Genomic DNA, 17,728 nt, shown 5'->3' with positions numbered 1-17,728 from the left:
CTGTCATCAAGGCAAAGGGTGGCTATTTGAAGAATCTCAAAATATATTTTGATTTGTTACTACATTTTTGGTTACTACATGATTCCATATGTGTTATTTCATAGTTTTGATGTCTTCACTATTATTCTACAATGAAAAAAATTGTAAAAATAAAGAAAAACCCTTGAATGAGTAGGTGTGTCCAAACTTTTGACGGTAGTGTATGTAAATGTTATATTTCGGAGGTTTTATTTTTAATAAACTTGCTAAAATTTCTACAAACCTGTTTTTGCTTTGTCATTATGGGGTATTGTGTGTAGATGGATTAAATACTTTTTTTCCTCATACATTTTTGAATAAGGCTGTAACGTAACAAAATGCACTGTATACTCTCAAAATCTCTCAAATTCTCACACAAATCTCCCATTGACATAACTGCATGATAACACAATAATTCAAGTTAAGTGTGCGCAGGCAGTGTGCATGTCAGTTTAAGATTCTGCCCTTACTGTGCTTGGCTCAAACTCCTATTCCTCAACACCAACAGGGCCGAAGAAGCGGGTAGTTTCTGGGGTTACTATGCAAACACAGATGACCATGAGAGACCAAATCTGAAGGGTAGTAGCAAGGTTATATTGTACTTCTGAGGGGATGAGGGAATGCTTCTTGTTGAGTATGTGTAGTGGTGGAAAGAATTTACTCTTGAAAGGCAATGAAGATCATCGCCGTCATCATCACCTTGTCAATCGTCTGCTAAGTGATTAAAAGGTAAATGCACTGTGTTCTTACCTCTGCTCTGAGGTGTCGCATGGTGAGCCCTTCCTCTTGCGGGACTCTGGCGTGGCAGGGTCCAGGGCCCTTTCCCCTACAGCACTCATTCTGAGCTTCAGAGAAGAGAAGAGGACAGGGTTAGCCTGGGTAAGAATCCACAATCACAGCTGATTCAAAATCAGACATAACACCACTCATCATGGAGGAGACAAAGAAGTTAACAACACAGCCTAACGCAGGAAGAACCATCTTGGCCTCTGGTCAGCATAACCTGAATCAGGATTGGTTTTAGAGCTGGGACACAAAGGGGTGAATCTGATTGGTCCATTTGACGGGAAATCACATCTTCATTTCCCTTCTAATTGCAGATCCATGTTAGGCATCTGAAGCGAAAGGGACCCCGCTGACCACACACAAAATATTGCATCAAATCAGCCTCTAAAGTCCATTGCGCGTGAGATGCCGCTGTCGAGCAAGATGAAACATAATTGAGCAAGCAAACACTGAGTCGAGAGCGCATAGGATGGATCCCGTGAGAGCACACGCCAGTCGATAGCGCAGAAATTTGGTCGAGAGAGCAAAGGATGTGTCCTGCGAGCGGACAGGTCAAACTTGAGAGCTTGGGCGAACAGAACATCACTGCCGCAGATCAAAAATAAAAATGTCTGAATCAAAAAATATAGAACCGTAAGCAACATTGTTCAAACTTGTAACAATTTTTTGGGAAAGCATCAAATTGTCCACCAACAATACTAGTCACATGTCTTTGTCAAGTTTTCACTCTCAATTTATCAAGATGCTCTCTCTCAAGACTTGGCACCTTTGGGTTTCAATTTCCCTTTTTTCTCTCAAATGAATTTCAGGCTGGTGGGTTAGAGGCGGGTGCATGTCTAGAAACATTAGATTGGTCACTTTCACTAGAGTGATGGACGAACTAACAAATGCTTGAGTCTAGTGTTGTCATTCCAGTGTTGAGTCGTGTGATTGGTTGAGTTTCCTTGGGTGCATGATGTAAAACAGATGCACTTCAGAGCTTCAGAGCCATCTGTTAAGCTTGCTAGCCGGCTTGAACAGTAAGCGCCGAACAACTTGAGTAACCCAGCTTCAAAGTAATTGGGAAATACATTTAATCGCTATACTATACCTTGAGTTGAGTGGAATCTACTTGCTAAAGTTAGCTAACTAGCCAGATAGTTAATTACTTATTAGCCAGCAAAGTTAAGCTGTAAGACAAAAAGCAGATGGTCAGCTCTAGCTAAGTAACGCCATAGTCCACCACTAGCTAATTGTTCGTCTTCACCTTTCCACAAAGTGTCTGGTATGTGTTTGCTTGATATGAGGGAGGTAACAATACAATAATGTATCAAATAATAGGTGGAATATGGGCATAATGTGGCTGTGATCTAAAAAGTTCATTCATTATACACTATGTCCTGGCCATCATTTAATATACAGTAGCTAAATACACTGCTCAAAAAAATAAAGGGAACACTAAAATAACACATCCTAGATCTGAATGAATGAAATAATCTTATTAAATACTTTTTTCTTTACATAGTTGAATGTGCTGACAACAAAATCACACAAAAATTATCAATGGAAATCAAATGTATCAACCCATGGAGGTCTGGATTTGGAGTGACACTCAAAATTAAAGTGGAAAACCACACTACAGGCTGATCCAACTTTGATGTAATGTCCTTAAAACAAGTCAAAATGAGGCTCAGTAGTGTGTGTGGCCTCCACGTGCCTGTATGACCTCCCTACAACGCCTGGGCAAGCTCCTGATGAGGTGGCGGATGGTCTCCTGAGGGATCTCCTCCCAGACCTGGACTAAAGCATCCGCCAACTCCAGGACAGTCTGTGGTGCAACGTGGCGTTGGTGGATGGAGCGAGACATGATGTCCCTGATGTGCTCAATTGGATTCAGGTCTGGGGAACGGGCGGGCCAGTCCATAGCATCAATGCCTTCCTCTTGCAGGAACTGCTGACATACTCCAGCCACATGAGGTCTAGCATTGTCTTGCATTAGGAGGAACCCAGGGCCAACCGCACCAGCATATGGTCTCACAAGGGGTCTGAGGATCTCATCTCGGTACCTAATGGCAGTCAGGCTACCTCTGGCGAGCACATGGAGGGCTGTACGGCCTCCCAAAGAAATGCCACCCCACACCATGACTGACCCACCGCCAAACCGGTCATGCTGGAGGATGTTGCAGGCAGCAGAACGTTCTCCACGGCGTCTCCAGACTCTATCACGTCTGTCACATGTGCTCAGTGTGAACCTGCTTTCATCTGTGAAGAGCACAGGGCGCCAGTGGCGAATTTGCCAATCTTGGTGTTCTCTGGCAAATGCCAAACGTCCTGCACGGTGTTGGGCTGTAAGCACAACCCCCACATGTGGACGTCGGGCCCTCATACCACCCTCATGGAGTCTGTTTCTGACCATTTGAGCAGACACATGCACATTTGTGGCCTGCTGGAGGTCATTTTGCAGGGCTCTGGCAGTGCTCCTCCTGCTCCTCCTTGCACAAAGGCGGAGGTAGCGGTCCTGCTGCTGGGTTGTTGGCCTCCTCCACGTCTCCTGATGTACTGGCCTGTCTCCTGGTAGCGCCTCCATGCTCTGGACACTACGCTGACAGACACAGCAAACCTTTTTGCCACAGCTCGCATTGATGTGCCATCCTGGATGAGCTGCACTACCTGAGCCACTCATGCTCCCACTAGAGTGAAAGCACTGCCAGCATTCAAAAGTGACCAAAACATCAGCCAGGAAGCATAGGAACTGAGAAGTGGTGTGTGGTCACCACCTGCATAACCAGTCCTTTATTGGGGGTGTCTTGCTAATTGCCTATAATTTCCACCTGTTGTCTATTCCAATTGCACAACAGCATGTGAAATTTATTGTAATCAGTGTTGATTCCTAAGTGGACAGTTTGATTTCACAGAAGTGTGATTGACTTGGAGTTACATTGTGTTGTTTAAGTGTTCCCTTTATTTTTTAGCATTGTCTTGTATAATGACTCCACTGTTGGGAATGACATGTGGGTACACACATAATAAGGGACAGTTAGAAATGTACTGGGGTGGGGTAGTTGTCCAAAATAGGGGAAGGTTGTCCAACTTTTTATTTTGCTTTGGGGAGGGTTGTGTGTTTTTTCCCTGGTTTACATTCGCTCTTTTGCAGGTTTTACTATATGTCTTCCATCCTAGCCAAATTTCCTCATCTGCTTGTAGGTGCCTCCCCTATCAACGTGTTTTGGTACTTCCCTTACGCACTACGCTTTTCCTTGCGCTAACTTTTACTATACAATACGTCAACAAAGTCTACCAGTCTGTCTATCCCGCCCTCTATCCACCATTCAATGTGACAATAGTGGTAGGTGGATCGTTTGTCCAGATCTGCAATAGGCTAACTAGCAATCATACCACACATAAAATCATTCAAAGCTGGATCGATTTTCAATATGAATCCACAAGAACAAATAAGAATAGCCAATAGGTGCATCAATGCGCATGAAAGAACTGTGAAGACATGAGGCACGCAGATCAAAAAGCTCCCGTATTGATCTTGTTTAGGGACAATACAATTATCCTACCTAGACTAGCCTACAACACCACAATGCAATGCATGATTGCATTATTGTTTTCAAGTGAGTAAACAACATTTTACTCTAGACTGCAGTGAAAATGTCATTTGAATAATGGCGCAAAAGCCCAATTGTGCAAGTTCTCCCACTTAAAAAGATGAGAGGCCTGTAATTTTCATCATAGGTACACGTCAACTATGACAGACAAATTGAGAAGAAAAAAAATCCAGAAAATCACATTGTAGGATTTTTAATGAATTTATTTGCAAATTATGGTGGAAAATAAGTATTTGGTCACCTACAAACAAGCAAGATTTCTGGCTCTCACAGACCTGTAACTTCTTCTTTAAGAGGCTCCTCTGTCCTCCACTCGTTACCTGTATTAATGGCACCTGTTTGAACTTGTTATCAGTATAAAAGACACCTGTCCACAACCTCAAACAGTCACACTCCAAACTCCACTATGGCCAAGACCAAAGAGCTGTCAAAGGACACCAGAAACAAAATTGTAGACCTGCACCAGGCTGGGAAGACTGAATCTGCAATAGCTAAGCAGCTTGGTTTGAAGAAATCAACTGTGGGAGCAATTATTAGGAAATGGAAGACATACAAGACCACTGATAATCTCCCTCGATCTGGGGCTCCACGCAAGATCTCACCCCGTGGGGTCAAAATGATCACAAGAACGGTGAGCAAAAATCCCAGAACCACACGGGGGGACCTAGTGAATGACCTGCAGAGAGCTGGGACCAAAGTAACAAAGCCTACCATCAGTAACACACTACGCCGCCAGGGACTCAAATCCTGCAGTGCCAGACGTGTCCCCCTGCTTAAGCCAGTACATGTCCAGGCCCGTCTGAAGTTTGCTAGAGTGCATTTGGATGATCCAGAAGAGGATTGGGAGAATGTCATATGGTCAGATGAAACCAAAATAGAACTTTTTGGTAAAAACTCAACTCGTCGTGTTTGGAGGACAAAGAATGCTGAGTTGCATCCAAAGAACACCATACCTACTGTGAAGCATGGGGGTAGAAACATCATGCTTTGGGGCTGTTTTTCTGCAAAGGGACCAGGACGACTGATCCGTGTAAAGGAAAGAATGAATGGGGCCATGTATCGTGAGATTTTGAGTGAAAACCTCCTTCCATCAGCAAGGGCATTAAAGATGAAACGTGACTGGGTCTTTCAGCATGACAATGATCCCAAACACACCGCCCGGGCAACGAAGGAGTGGCTTCGTAAGAAGCATTTCAAGGTCCTGGAGTGGCCTAGCCAGTCTCCAGATCTCAACCCCATAGAAAATCTTTGGAGGGAGTTGAAAGTCCGTGTTGCCCAGCGACAGCCCCAAAACATCACTGCTCTAGAGGAGATCTGCATGGAGGAATGGGCCAAAACAGCAGCAACAGTGTGTGAAAACCTTGTGAAGACTTACAGAAAACGTTTGACCTGTGTCATTGCCAACAAAGTGTATATAACAAAGTATTGAGAAACTTTTGTTATTGACCAAATACTTATTTTCCACCATAATTTGCAAATAAATTCATTAAAAATCCTACAATGTGATTTTCTGGAAAAAAAATTCTCATTTTGTCTGTCATAGTTGACGTGTACCTATGATGAAAATTACAGGCCTCTCTCATCTTTTTAAGTGGGAGAACTTGCACAATTGGTGGCTGACTAAATACTTTTTTCCCCCACTGTATGTATTTATATAAAAAATAGGGACCAGAATGGAAATAAGTCCATGACTTTATTGTCCAATCCCGGTCACTTTGAAAAATCTTCGTACTGTATGTGCATTTGAAAAGTATTCAGACCCTTGACTTTTTCCACATTTTATTACGTTACAGCCTTATTCTAAAATGGATTGAATTATTTTTTCCCGCCTCATCAATCTACACACAATACCCCATAATGACAAAGCAAAAACCGGATAAGACATTTTTGCAAATGTATATATAAAAAAAGAATTTCCCCTAGACTTCCCAACAGCTTCTACCCCCAAGCCATAAGACTCCTGAACAGCTAATCATGGCTACCCGGACTATTTGCACTGCCCCACCACCCCATCTTTTTACGCTGCTGCTACTCTGTTAATTATTTATGCATAGTCACTTTAACTCTACCCACATGTACATATTACTTCAACTACCTCAACTAGCCGGTGCCCCCGCACATTGACTCTGCACCGGTACCCCCCTGTATATATAGCCTCCCTACTGTTATTTTACTTCTGCTCTTTTTTTCTCAACACTTTTTTTGTTGTTTTATTTTACTTTTTTATTAAAAATAAATGCACACTGTTGGTTAAGGGCTGTAAGTAAGCATTTCACTGTAATGTCTGCACCTATTGTATTCGGCGCATGTGGCCAATAAAATTTGATTAGATTAGCTGATCATTGTCTGCAGCTGGTTATGATGGTAGTGTAGGCCTAATGAAACAGTCAGGGAGAGTGAGCTCGTTCTTGGTGGTCAGTAAACACTCAACCTTCTGGCCCGTAGCCCTGCGTGGCTGAAGAGGCAAAGTCGATATCCACATTTATGAACACAGGGTCGCTACAGTTATTATTTGTGGTCATAAACAATAGAGTTAATTCAACAAAACAAATTACAGTACAAGGGGAGGGTCTTGAAAATATTTTTAACGTTGGGGAGGGGGATACATTTTTATTAATATGATTAAACAGCTAAACTCAGGTTAACATGTCATCATGGTATACACCAGAGGAGGCTGGTGGGAGGAGCTATAGGAGGATGGGCTCATTGTAATGGCTGGAATGGAATCAATGGAACGGAGTCAAACAAGTTGTTTCTATTGCTTGACGTGTTTTGTACCATTCCATTTATTCTATTCCAGCCTTTACAATGAGTCCTTCCTCCTATAGCTCCTCCACCAGCCTTCTCTGGTACACACAGCATTCAAAGTAGGACTGAGGACAAAGCAACGCCATGCATTCACCAAACATTTATCTGAGGAAAACAGATTATTTTTTATAGTAAATGTCTGATTGGAAACTACCATTGTCTATCAAATTAGTGTCAAATTATTTTAAATAGGCATTGGAAGTTTTATTGAGTACAGGCAGTAATACAGGAGTCAAATCGCGTAGGGAGTCTCATCAGATCAGATGTTATCAGCACGCCAGAGCCATCTGTGGAAAGAGCACAAGTAGAACAAAGATATACAGTGCCTTCCGAAAGTATTCACAACCCTTTACTTTTTCCACATTTTGTTGTGTTACAGCTTGAATTTAAAATAGATTAAATGTAGATTGTGTCACTGATCTACACACAATACCCAATAATGTCAAAGTGGAATTATGTTTTCAGACAATTTTACAAATTAATAAAAAATCAAAAGCTGAAATGTTGAGTCAAAAAGTTTTCAACCCCTTTGTTATGGCAAGCCGAAATAACTTCAGGAGCAAAAATGTGCTTAACAAGTCAGATAATACATTGCATGGACTAACTCTGTGTGCAATAATGGTGTTTAACATGTTTTTTTTAAAATTCCTATCCCATCTCTGTACACCACACATACTGTACAATTATCTGTAAGGTCCCTCAGTTGAGCAGGGAATTTCAAGCACAGATTCCACGACAAAGACCAGGGAGGTTTTACAATGACTCGCAAAGAAGGGCACCCATTGGTAGATGGGAAAAAATTAAGGTGATTCTAACATGTATTGAATCAGGGGGTTGAAAAGTTATCTAATCAAAATATATTAGTGTTTTATTTTCCATTAATAAAAAATAAAAGTGAGACTTTTTCTTCCACTTTGACAGAGTATTTTGTACAGATCGTTGACAAAAATTACAATTAAATCCATTTTAATCCCACTTTGTAACGAAAAAGTCAAGGGGTGTGAATACTTTCTGAAGGCACTGTATGTGCAAACTGATAAATGTATCATTCAACATAAAATTCCACCTAAAACAATCAACTTCTCACATCCTCTCTACTCGCATCCTTCTCAAAACCCATTGGAGGTCTGAGGGGAGAAACCTTGGGTCCTTTCCTCCAATGGGGTTTTAGGAGGAGGCACGGAAATAGGACGCAAGGAATCGAGGAAATATAAATTGTCACAGAGCTGTTGCATGTTTGACTCAATATGGAATGGCAGATGTCACTATGTGGGACTGAGCAGAGGTGTACAATCTGCGCCATTTGTCCGTATTATTGAGCCATAAGAAACCTTCAGTTAATTAAAACATAAATGAGTATGTTTAAGCAGTCATACATGACAGTTGGGAGTGCAGTGCCATACCTTTAGCTCCCTGGTGCAGCAGAGCTGACACGCTAAAGATGAGGTTGAGGCAGATGTCTGTGGAGGTGGTCTTGACCACGCTCTGGCTGTTCTCCAGACAGCGCTAGCGCTGGAATGTGTCCCAGGCACTGTTGGTGGCCAGGTCACCTACCTCAGAACCAGTGAAGATCTCCAGGTTCTTACAGTAGGGCATCAGCACAATCTATAGAGAGGACAGAAATATGCAGAAGATGGAATTAGATTTAGTATGGAGTCGAAGGGCTGAATCCCAACATAAAATCCTTGTAGCTCGAATTTTTATGCAAGTGACACCAATGCATGATTTATGCAAACGTCTCAGTTGTGTCTAGGTGTTTAACAGTGTGTGTGTGGGAACTAACCGAGCCAATCAGTGTGTATGGGGACTGGACATCACTAAGTGCAGAGTAGAGGGGCAAGCTCAGATGAACAATGTAGTCCATCCCTGCCTCGAAACACTTGTCTGGGGAGCACCAAATATCTGAGGAGACAAGAGAGAAAAGGATGTCACAAAACACTACACTAAACCACACACAATAAAATGTGTGCAAACAAAACACAGGCATGTAATACAGGGTGTATACAGACTCGGAGTAGACTCATATAGACAACATGTATATTCTACACTACACACTTGCATATACAGACCCATTACTCACTCTCTTACGCACAACAAACATACACAGAGAGAGACTAGGTGTGTGTTTACCGTGATCCAGGGTGGAGGAATATCATCTGGTTGTCGTCATCAGGCATGGTGTTCGCACAGCGGCTGTTTGTTGAGGCCACACTGGGACGCATTACTGTCATCAACACCTCCTCCCACTGGTCCGGTAACTACGCCAACACAACAGGTACATAGATATTGGTGTTTGATACCCCTGGTCAGGACTCCACTGAAGAAGGTGGAGGGATACATATGTGCTGAGTTGTGTAAGTCACAAGTTGAGTTAGGGAACACCCATGACCCCAAGTCTTAGACGAAAGTTACATCAAGGTCAAAGGTGACTCGCAGGTCCAAACTTGGCGTCCTCTTCCTCGTAGGTGTAGTGGTCCAGGGCAATGAAGTAGAAGCCTGACTCCACTTTGTGAGACATAAAATATGTTCTCTACACTCACCCGTCTCCTGAGAACAACTGCAGCGAGAGAGTGAAAATATGATGTCAGAAAATGGCATAGACAAGAGTTCAATTGGAGTTAGACCGTTTGAACATCTTAGTGTTGCATTTAAAGCTAACAGTCCATTTAAAAAGTCTGCTGCTGTATTAAAAGAGGCAACTATGGATAATAATTTAGCCAAATAAGTGATAACATACTATGGGACTGAGGCGAGCTGTACCAATCCACGCCACTCGTCAGTCAGTATGGCTCAGTATTGAACAGCATGCTGTCATTTCATGCCCAACCCTCGTCGAAGAGCTATCCTCCTATAGGTTGTCACTTCATCCCTTACCTAACCTACTTGTACATATTTAGCATAGAACCATCCTCTGTATATAACCATCTTTCTAACCCAATAGACAGTAGTTGGTCAATGTCAATAACAAGTTATCCTCTCTACGTAACATTGGTCCTAATAACAATGCCTCCATATAGTGTCAAAGCAATTAGAGGAACTCCGTACCACTAATGATTACGTTACGGGGTGATTGATAGAAGTCAAGGTTTCCTGCAGGAAGTCCCCAGAGTGCTGTGCATAGAGGAGAGCCAAGGTACTTGGAACAGAGTGTATCTCCGATCTTTGTCAGCTAAGCAGAGAACAACTTCCCCACCACATAGTGACAGTGGGCCAGCATGGAGAGAGGGATGGAGAGAGAAGATGGTTAGAGGTCATTCTCTTTTATTTTAACTGCACAAAAACTGCCAGAGTAAAAGTAATCCGATCTGTATTTCAAATAGACTATCTCAAAGTATGCAGTTAGTGGTTTACAATATTGGCTATTTCATTTCAGAGTTTGAGCTTGGCTCCCACTCACCCCATCTCAATCAAGGGCCTCTACCCCAGTGATGGCCTTCCCTGTCTGTTCTCACCACTCCCTCCCAGTCATGCTGGTCTTCCAAGTCCTCCTTCTCTACCAACCCCTCGTTAACTTAGTTAGCTAGCTACAATGCTCTTGGTTAACCAAAGATACTGGTACATTTTATATGTGGTTAAACATTCGCTAGCTTTAGCTTCCTAGCTAGCTGCTAGCTGACGACAACCTAGCTTGCCTAATCAATAGCCTGCTTTAACATCAGAATACCAAATAACTACCTACTTCAATACTGAAATCCTAGTTGATTAGTTGGCTGGTTAGGTTCTCTACTGAAAAACTATAGAGCTTACCTTTTTATCGTCGGCAATCGTCCATTCTTCAACACCATCAACTTGCCTTTAGTCTTAGCGGGAGTTGCCAACAACCGGATGTATCCGGTTTTCAGGGATACAGCTAATTCAACCTAGCTTTCTTTTCTGCTGAAAACCGGATGTGGGAACTCCACTCAGGGGTTTTCTTTTTTACACCTGCTACGTTAGGTTACATTGCCGTTCAACGTCAAAATCCGGTTTCCACTAGATAACACAGCCACAAAATAGGCTGTATCGTAAAAATTCAATTTAAGGTTAGGGTTAGGCATATGGTTAGCAGTGTGGTTAGGTTTAAAATCAGATTTTAAGAAGATAAATTGTAGAAATAGGCTGGGTTTGGCCATAATAATTATGACTTTGCGGACGTGTTAACTAGTGACGACCATGTTCATTGGCCAGAATTTTCACCTGTAATAAAATGATAGTAAAAGATTGCAGTTGCGAGAGCAAGATTTTTAAGTATCTCTGCAAAACAAAACAAAAAATCTCTGCTCTCTAATTAATATTTTGCATGCGGCAATGATGTTCTGCTTGCTCAGTCACATTTGCAACTCAAGTTTAATTTGCACGACCCCGCTGCCTGTGCACTTGCAGGACCCATCCTCTGCTTGCTCAACCACATTCTTCACTCTCGACTGGTCTGTGCATTCGCATCACTCATTCTCCGTTCGCATCACTCATTCTCCGTTCGCATCACTCATTCTCCGTTCGCATCACTCATTCTCTGTTCGCATCACTCATTCTCCGTTCGCATCACTCATTCTCCGTTCGCGGCACTCATTCTCCGTTCGCGGCACTCATTCTCCGTTCGCGGCACTCATTCTCCGTTCGCGGCACTCATTCCAAGCAGTGTTATCAGTAGTGGGGCTGTGCTGGGTTTTTTTAATGGAGATTTCTGCAGCTGGATGCATGGCTGAGGTGAGGATCACAGGCATGTTACTGTAGGGGAGGCAGACAGCACCAAAGATCAAAGACTAAGACTGGTTAAATTAAAGAGGCCTGTCCTATACAGATTTGTGGCGCTGGAAATCACAGCGATTCATCACAGCAGTTGTTAATGAAAAAAAAATGTCCCCTCGTATTTGTGCGTCACACTTTAAGTCATCTGACTGGCGTGGGTAAATGATCATGGAGTTTGTTAGGGGTTTCCATAATGCCAAAATACAGCCCAAAGTGGTGTAATGGCTGATTTTGCTTTTGCAGCGATTGTTTTTTTCTTCCCTTGGTTGACCATTCTTTGGCCTTCTCTGTGCTCCACAAGCGGTGCAATGTCGGACTGTGGTTCAGCATTAATTGTTGTTTGTGTTTGTCTGCAGCTATATATGTACTACATATGAGGCTGCAGACACTGTGTGGTCAATCTGTGGTCGACTGTGGTCAGATGCATGGTCAGTGGCTGTGTGTGGTTGCCTCCCCACTGGCCCCACAGTGCCTGTTGTTGATTTGCAGAGCACTGCAGGATGATCTTTCTCTGTGTGCATCAGGTGTTGTCAGCAGCTAGCTGTAGCCATGGCAACAGGACATGCTCAGGCTAGTCTTTCTATGAGAGAATTCTACAGCTCATCTGCCTGACTGAGAAGAACACAGTACAAAAACAATAGCATCATAAAGCATGGATCACTCTTGTCCTACATACAGTGCCTTCGGAAATTTTTCAAACCCCTTGACTTTTTCCAAATTTTGTTAGGTTACAGCCTATTCAAAAATGTATTAAAATGTTTTTCCCCCCCCATCTATCGCCACACAATACCCCATAATGACAAAGCAAAAACAGGATTTTAGAACATTTTGCTAATTTATTAAAAATAAAAAAACTGTTATCACATTTACATAAGTATTCAGACCCTTTACTCAGTACTTTGTTGAAGCACCTTTGGCAGTGATTACAGCCTCAAGTCTTCTTGGGTATGAGCTACAAGCTTGGCACACCTGTATTTGGGGAGTTTCTCCCATTCTTCTCTGCAGATCCTCTCAAGCTCTGTCAGGTTGGATGGGGAGTGCTGCACAGCCATTTTTCAGGTCTCTCCAGAGATGTTCAAATCGGGTTCAAGTCCGGGCTCTAGCTGCGCCATTCAAGGACATTCAGAGACTTGTCCTGAAGCCACTCCTGCGTTGTCTTGGCTGTGTGCTTAGGGTCATTGTCCTGTTGGAAGGTGAACCTTCACCCCAGTCTGAGGTCCTGAGCTCTCTGGAGCAGGTTTTCATCAAGGATCTCTCTGTACATCTTTGCCTCAATCCTGACTAGTCTCCCATCCCCTGCCACTGAAAAACATCTCCACAGCATGATGCTGCCACCACCATGCTTCACTGTAGGGATGGTGCCAGGTTTCTTCCAGAAGTGACGCTTGGCATTCAGGCTAAAGAGTTCAATCTTGGTTTCATCAGACCAGAGAATCTTGTTTCTCATGGTCTGAGAGCCTATAGGTGCCTTTTAGCAAACTCCAAGCGGGCTGTCATGTGCCTTTATGGTAGAGTGACCAAACAGAAACCACTCCTCAGTAAAAGGCCTGATTGGTGGAGTGCTGCAGAGATGGTTGTCCTTCTGGAAGGTTCTCCCATCTCCACAGAGGAACTCTGGAGCTCTGTCAGAGTGACCATCGGGTTCTTGGTCGCCTCCCTGACCAAGGCCCTTCTCCCCGATTGCTCAGTTTGGCCGGGCGGCCAGCTCTAGGAAGAGTCTTTGTGGTTCCAAACTTCTTCCATTTGGGGACCTTCAATGCTGCAGACATTTTTTGGTACCATTCCCCAGATATGTGCCTCGACACAATTCTGTCTCGGAGCTCTACGGACAATTCCTTCGACCTCATGGCTTGGTTTTTACTCAGACATGCACCGTCAACTGTGGGACCTTATATAGACATGTGTGTGCCTTTCCAAATCATGTCCAATCAATTGAATTTACCACAGGTGGACTCCAATCAAGTTGTAGAAATGTCGATTCTCTTAGCAAAGGGTCTGAATACTTATATAAATAAGGTAACTTTATTTTTAATACATGTGCAAAAATGTCTAAAAACCTGTTTTCGCTTTGTCATTATGGGGTATTGTGTGTAGACTGCTGATTTTTTTATATTTTTAATACATTTTAGAATAAGGCTGTAACCTAACAAAATGTGGAAAAGGTCAAGGGGTCTGAATACTTTCCGAAGGCACTGTACCTTCAGAATGGTAATGTGTACAATAGCCCTACATATGTACAGTGCACACACACACACACACATCTATACGCACATACACACATCACTTGTTGGTATGTCCAGTGTCCACAGCAGCCAGTACTCTGGTGTAGTTCAGTGTACTGCCACCCTGATGGGGGACCACTGTGACTGGCGTTATTCAGGTTCTCTCAGGCCAACACTCACACCCCCCCCCTAGTATTTCACCTCAAATTAGAGCCAAAATAGCAACACATTACACTTCAACCCAGGCTGGAAAGGTAGCACCTTATTTACAGGCCAAAAAACCTGTTACTCTAATCCAATCAACACAACCAAAACACCTCAGACACAGGCCAAAACTGCAGCTAACATAGAGACACTGGCCAAAACACTGGACGCACGTGCACACTCACGACAACAGCATCACACGACAAGGTGACAACATCATCGCATCTCACCCTCTCTCACAGTTGTAACCCTGCTTCAGGTCATCCTGCCAAGAGGCCAAGATGGGGCTTTCCATATTAATGTATGAGACTGATACAGACACTGATAGTGTGGTGCCAGTGTTCAATTAGATAATTCTGTGTTGTCAACTGTTAGTTAACTACCAAATGCACAGGGATCTGCTGAACTGAATGAACCAGATTCTCCAACACAAGCCCCAAGGACAGTTAAATATAGAATGTTTTACATTGAAGACAAGCATTGAAGCCACATAAGTGGTTTCTACACATTACAGAAACATCAGGACTCTAGACTAAAATTTGCATGTGATTTGCAGGCAGCTATACTTAGGGTCAGCCCATTCCACTGACTGAGTCAGTACAGCCATGAATGATGCTACAGCTGTGAGTCACACAGCACAGTGGCTTGATTGAACCATACTATGCAGTAAATGTGCTGTGATTGGTTGAAATTGCAAGCCCTCTTTTTGTACTGCGTTGATGGGTAAGTTTTATGCTATAATATTGTGATGATTTCAGTGTTTTATGCGGAAATAGTGCGGTGATTGGTCAAATTTGCAAGCCCTCGCATAATATGTGGGGAATTGTTATTTCTGCAAAAATAAATGCTAAATCGCAGAATCCTGAAGGATTGGTAATAACTACAGTACTTTGCTGCCTTAAAATGTAATCTAAAAAAGGGATTAAATTAATTTAGGAAATGTTCTCGAACTTTCTTTCACTTTGAATATGTGGAGTAGGTTGTGTAGATATGTAAGGGAAAAAATCCATTAGATCATAAAGGATTCTAAATGTCAAAGGTCGTTGATGCAAAGACACTTAAGGAAACAAAAAGCACCTTCTCCTCCACACAGCTAGGCTACCTACAAATCAAATCAAACTTTATTTGTCACATACATGTGTTTAGCAGATGTTATTGCGGGTGTAGCGAAATGCTTGTGCTTCTAGCGCCGACAGTGCAGTATTATCTAACAAGTAATATCTAACAATTTCACAACATATACAGTGGCTTGCGAAAGTATTCACCCCCCTTGGCATTTTTCCTATTTTGTTGCCTTACAACCTGGAATAAAAATTGATTTTTGGGGGGTTTGTATAATTTGATTTACACAACATGCCTACCACTTTGAAGATGCAAAATATTTTGTATTGTGAAACAAACAAGAAATAACCCCCCCCCCCCACCAAAGTCAATACTTTGTAGAGCTAGCCACTGGGATTTTTGCCCATTCTTCAAGGCAAAACTACTCCAGCTCCTTCAAGTTGGATGGGTTCCACTGGTGTACAGCAATCTTTAAGTCATACCACAGATTCTCAATTGGATTGAGGTCTGGGCTTTGACTAGGCCATTCCAAGACATTTAAATGTTTACCCTTAAACCACTCGAGTGTTGCTTTAGCAGTATGCTTAGGGTCATTGTCCTGCTGGAAGGTGAACCTCTGTCCCAGTCTCAAATCTCTGGAAGACTGAAACAGGTTTCCCTCAAGAATTTCCCTGTATTTAGTGCCATCCATCATTTCTTCAATTCTGACCAGTTTCCCAGTCCCTGCCGATGAAAAACATCCCCACAGCATGATGCTGCCACCACCATGCAATACTTATTTTCCACCATAATTTGCAAATGAATTCATAAAAAATCCTACAATGTGATTTTCTGGATTTTTTTTCCTCAATTTGTCTGTCATAGTTGACGTGTACCTATGATGAAAATTACAGACCTCTCTCATCTTTTTAAGTGGGAGAACTTGCACAATTGGTGGCTGACTAAATACTTTTTTTCCCCACTGTAGGTCCACGTGTATCCAAGTGTTTTCTCTCGCTCCCTCTTTAAATGGCCATCTTTTGTAACAAGTGTCATATTGTGGTAGTTCGCTAGGGACCCGTTTTATTGTATTAAGTTTCTAATTCCTACCTATACCGTGTATGTGTTTATCTTGTGTTATCATTTTTAATTAGTTAGTAAATAAATAATTAAATCAATTTGTGTGGTACGGAATGATCAGTACGACCTGGGTTCGTGCAGACTTAAAGAGCCTACGACTTTCAGAATGAGACTGATGAGGTAAATGATTAATAAATGACTGTTAAATGATAAGAGATAAAGATATCTTTAGAGTTAATTCGGGAAACGGTAACTCGTTAAACAACTTTTCCCGTGGTGCCCCAAATGCCTAATGAGTTAATTGTTACATGATTAATTTAATCTAGTAGAAATTACACATAATAGGTAATTATTCGATAAATAATAGTCATCACAATAATGAAAGGCACATCGCGACACTAGTGTTCAATTTCTTAAAGTGGCCAGTGATTTCAATAGGGAGCAGCAGCCTCTAATGTGCTAGTGATGGCTATTTAACAATCTGATGGCTTTGAGATAGAAGCAGTTTTTCATTCTCTCGGTCCCAGCTTTGATGCACCTTTACTGACCTCGCCTTCTGGATGATAGCGGGGTGAACAGGCAGTGGCCCGGGTGGTTGATGTCCTTGATTATCTTTTTGGCCTTCCTGTGACATTGGGTGCTGTAAGTGTCCTGGAGGGCGGGTAGTTTACACCTGGTAATGCGTTCAGCAGACTGCACCACCCTCTGCAGAGCCCTGCGGTTGCGGGCGGTGCAGTTGCCGTACCAGGCGGTGATACAGCCCAACAGGATGCTCTCAATTGTGAATCTGTAAAAGTTTGTGAGGGTTTTAGATGCCAAGCCAAATTTCTTCAGCCTCCTGAGGTTGAAGAGGCTCTGTTACGCCTTCTTCACCACACTGTCTGCATGGGTGGACCATTTCAGTTTGTCAGTGATGTGTACGCCAATAAACTTGAAGCTTTCCACCATCTCCACTGTGGTCCCATCGATGTGGATAGGGGGGTGCACCCTCTGCTGTTTCCTGAAGTCCACGATCATCTCCTTTGTTTTGTTGACGTTGAGTGAGAGGTTATTTTCCTGGCACCACACTCCCAGAGCCCTCACCTCCTCTCTGTAGGCTCTCGTCATTGTTGGTAATCAAGCCTACTACTGTTATGTCGTCTGCAAACTTAATGATTGAGTTGGAGGCGTGCTTGGCCACGCAGTCATGGGTGAACAGGGAGTACAGGAGGGGGCTGAGCACGCACCCTTGTGGGGCCCCAGTGTTGA

The 17,728-nt window shown here is 42.9% G+C and overlaps 1 protein-coding gene across 1 annotated transcript in view; it reads right to left on the bottom strand.

Annotated features, from left to right (window-relative positions):
* LOC311106617 (nuclear receptor coactivator 1-like) overlaps positions 1–10,410 on the bottom strand; it is a 53,508-nt gene extending 43,098 nt beyond the window's left edge. Inside the window, exons 1-6 of the mRNA XM_084149001.1 lie at positions 10,251–10,410; positions 9,618–9,762; positions 9,336–9,463; positions 8,989–9,107; positions 8,609–8,810; positions 769–863 (exon numbers count right to left, since the gene is read on the bottom strand). Of these exons, the coding sequence (XP_084005127.1) occupies positions 769–857 (89 nt within the window). The 5' untranslated portion in view covers positions 858–863; positions 8,609–8,810; positions 8,989–9,107; ... (1 more) ...; positions 9,618–9,762; positions 10,251–10,410. The remainder of the gene's footprint in view (positions 1–768; positions 864–8,608; positions 8,811–8,988; positions 9,108–9,335; positions 9,464–9,617; positions 9,763–10,250) is intronic.
* Between the last annotated feature and the right edge of the window lie 7,318 nt (positions 10,411–17,728).

Source organism: Coregonus lavaretus, assembly GCF_964263955.1.
Source record: "Coregonus lavaretus genome assembly, chromosome: 31".
Classification (NCBI taxonomy): domain Eukaryota; kingdom Metazoa; phylum Chordata; class Actinopteri; order Salmoniformes; family Salmonidae; genus Coregonus; species Coregonus lavaretus.
The sequence above is the reverse complement of the archived record's forward strand: the minus strand, read 5'-3'. Positions and strand labels throughout refer to the sequence as shown.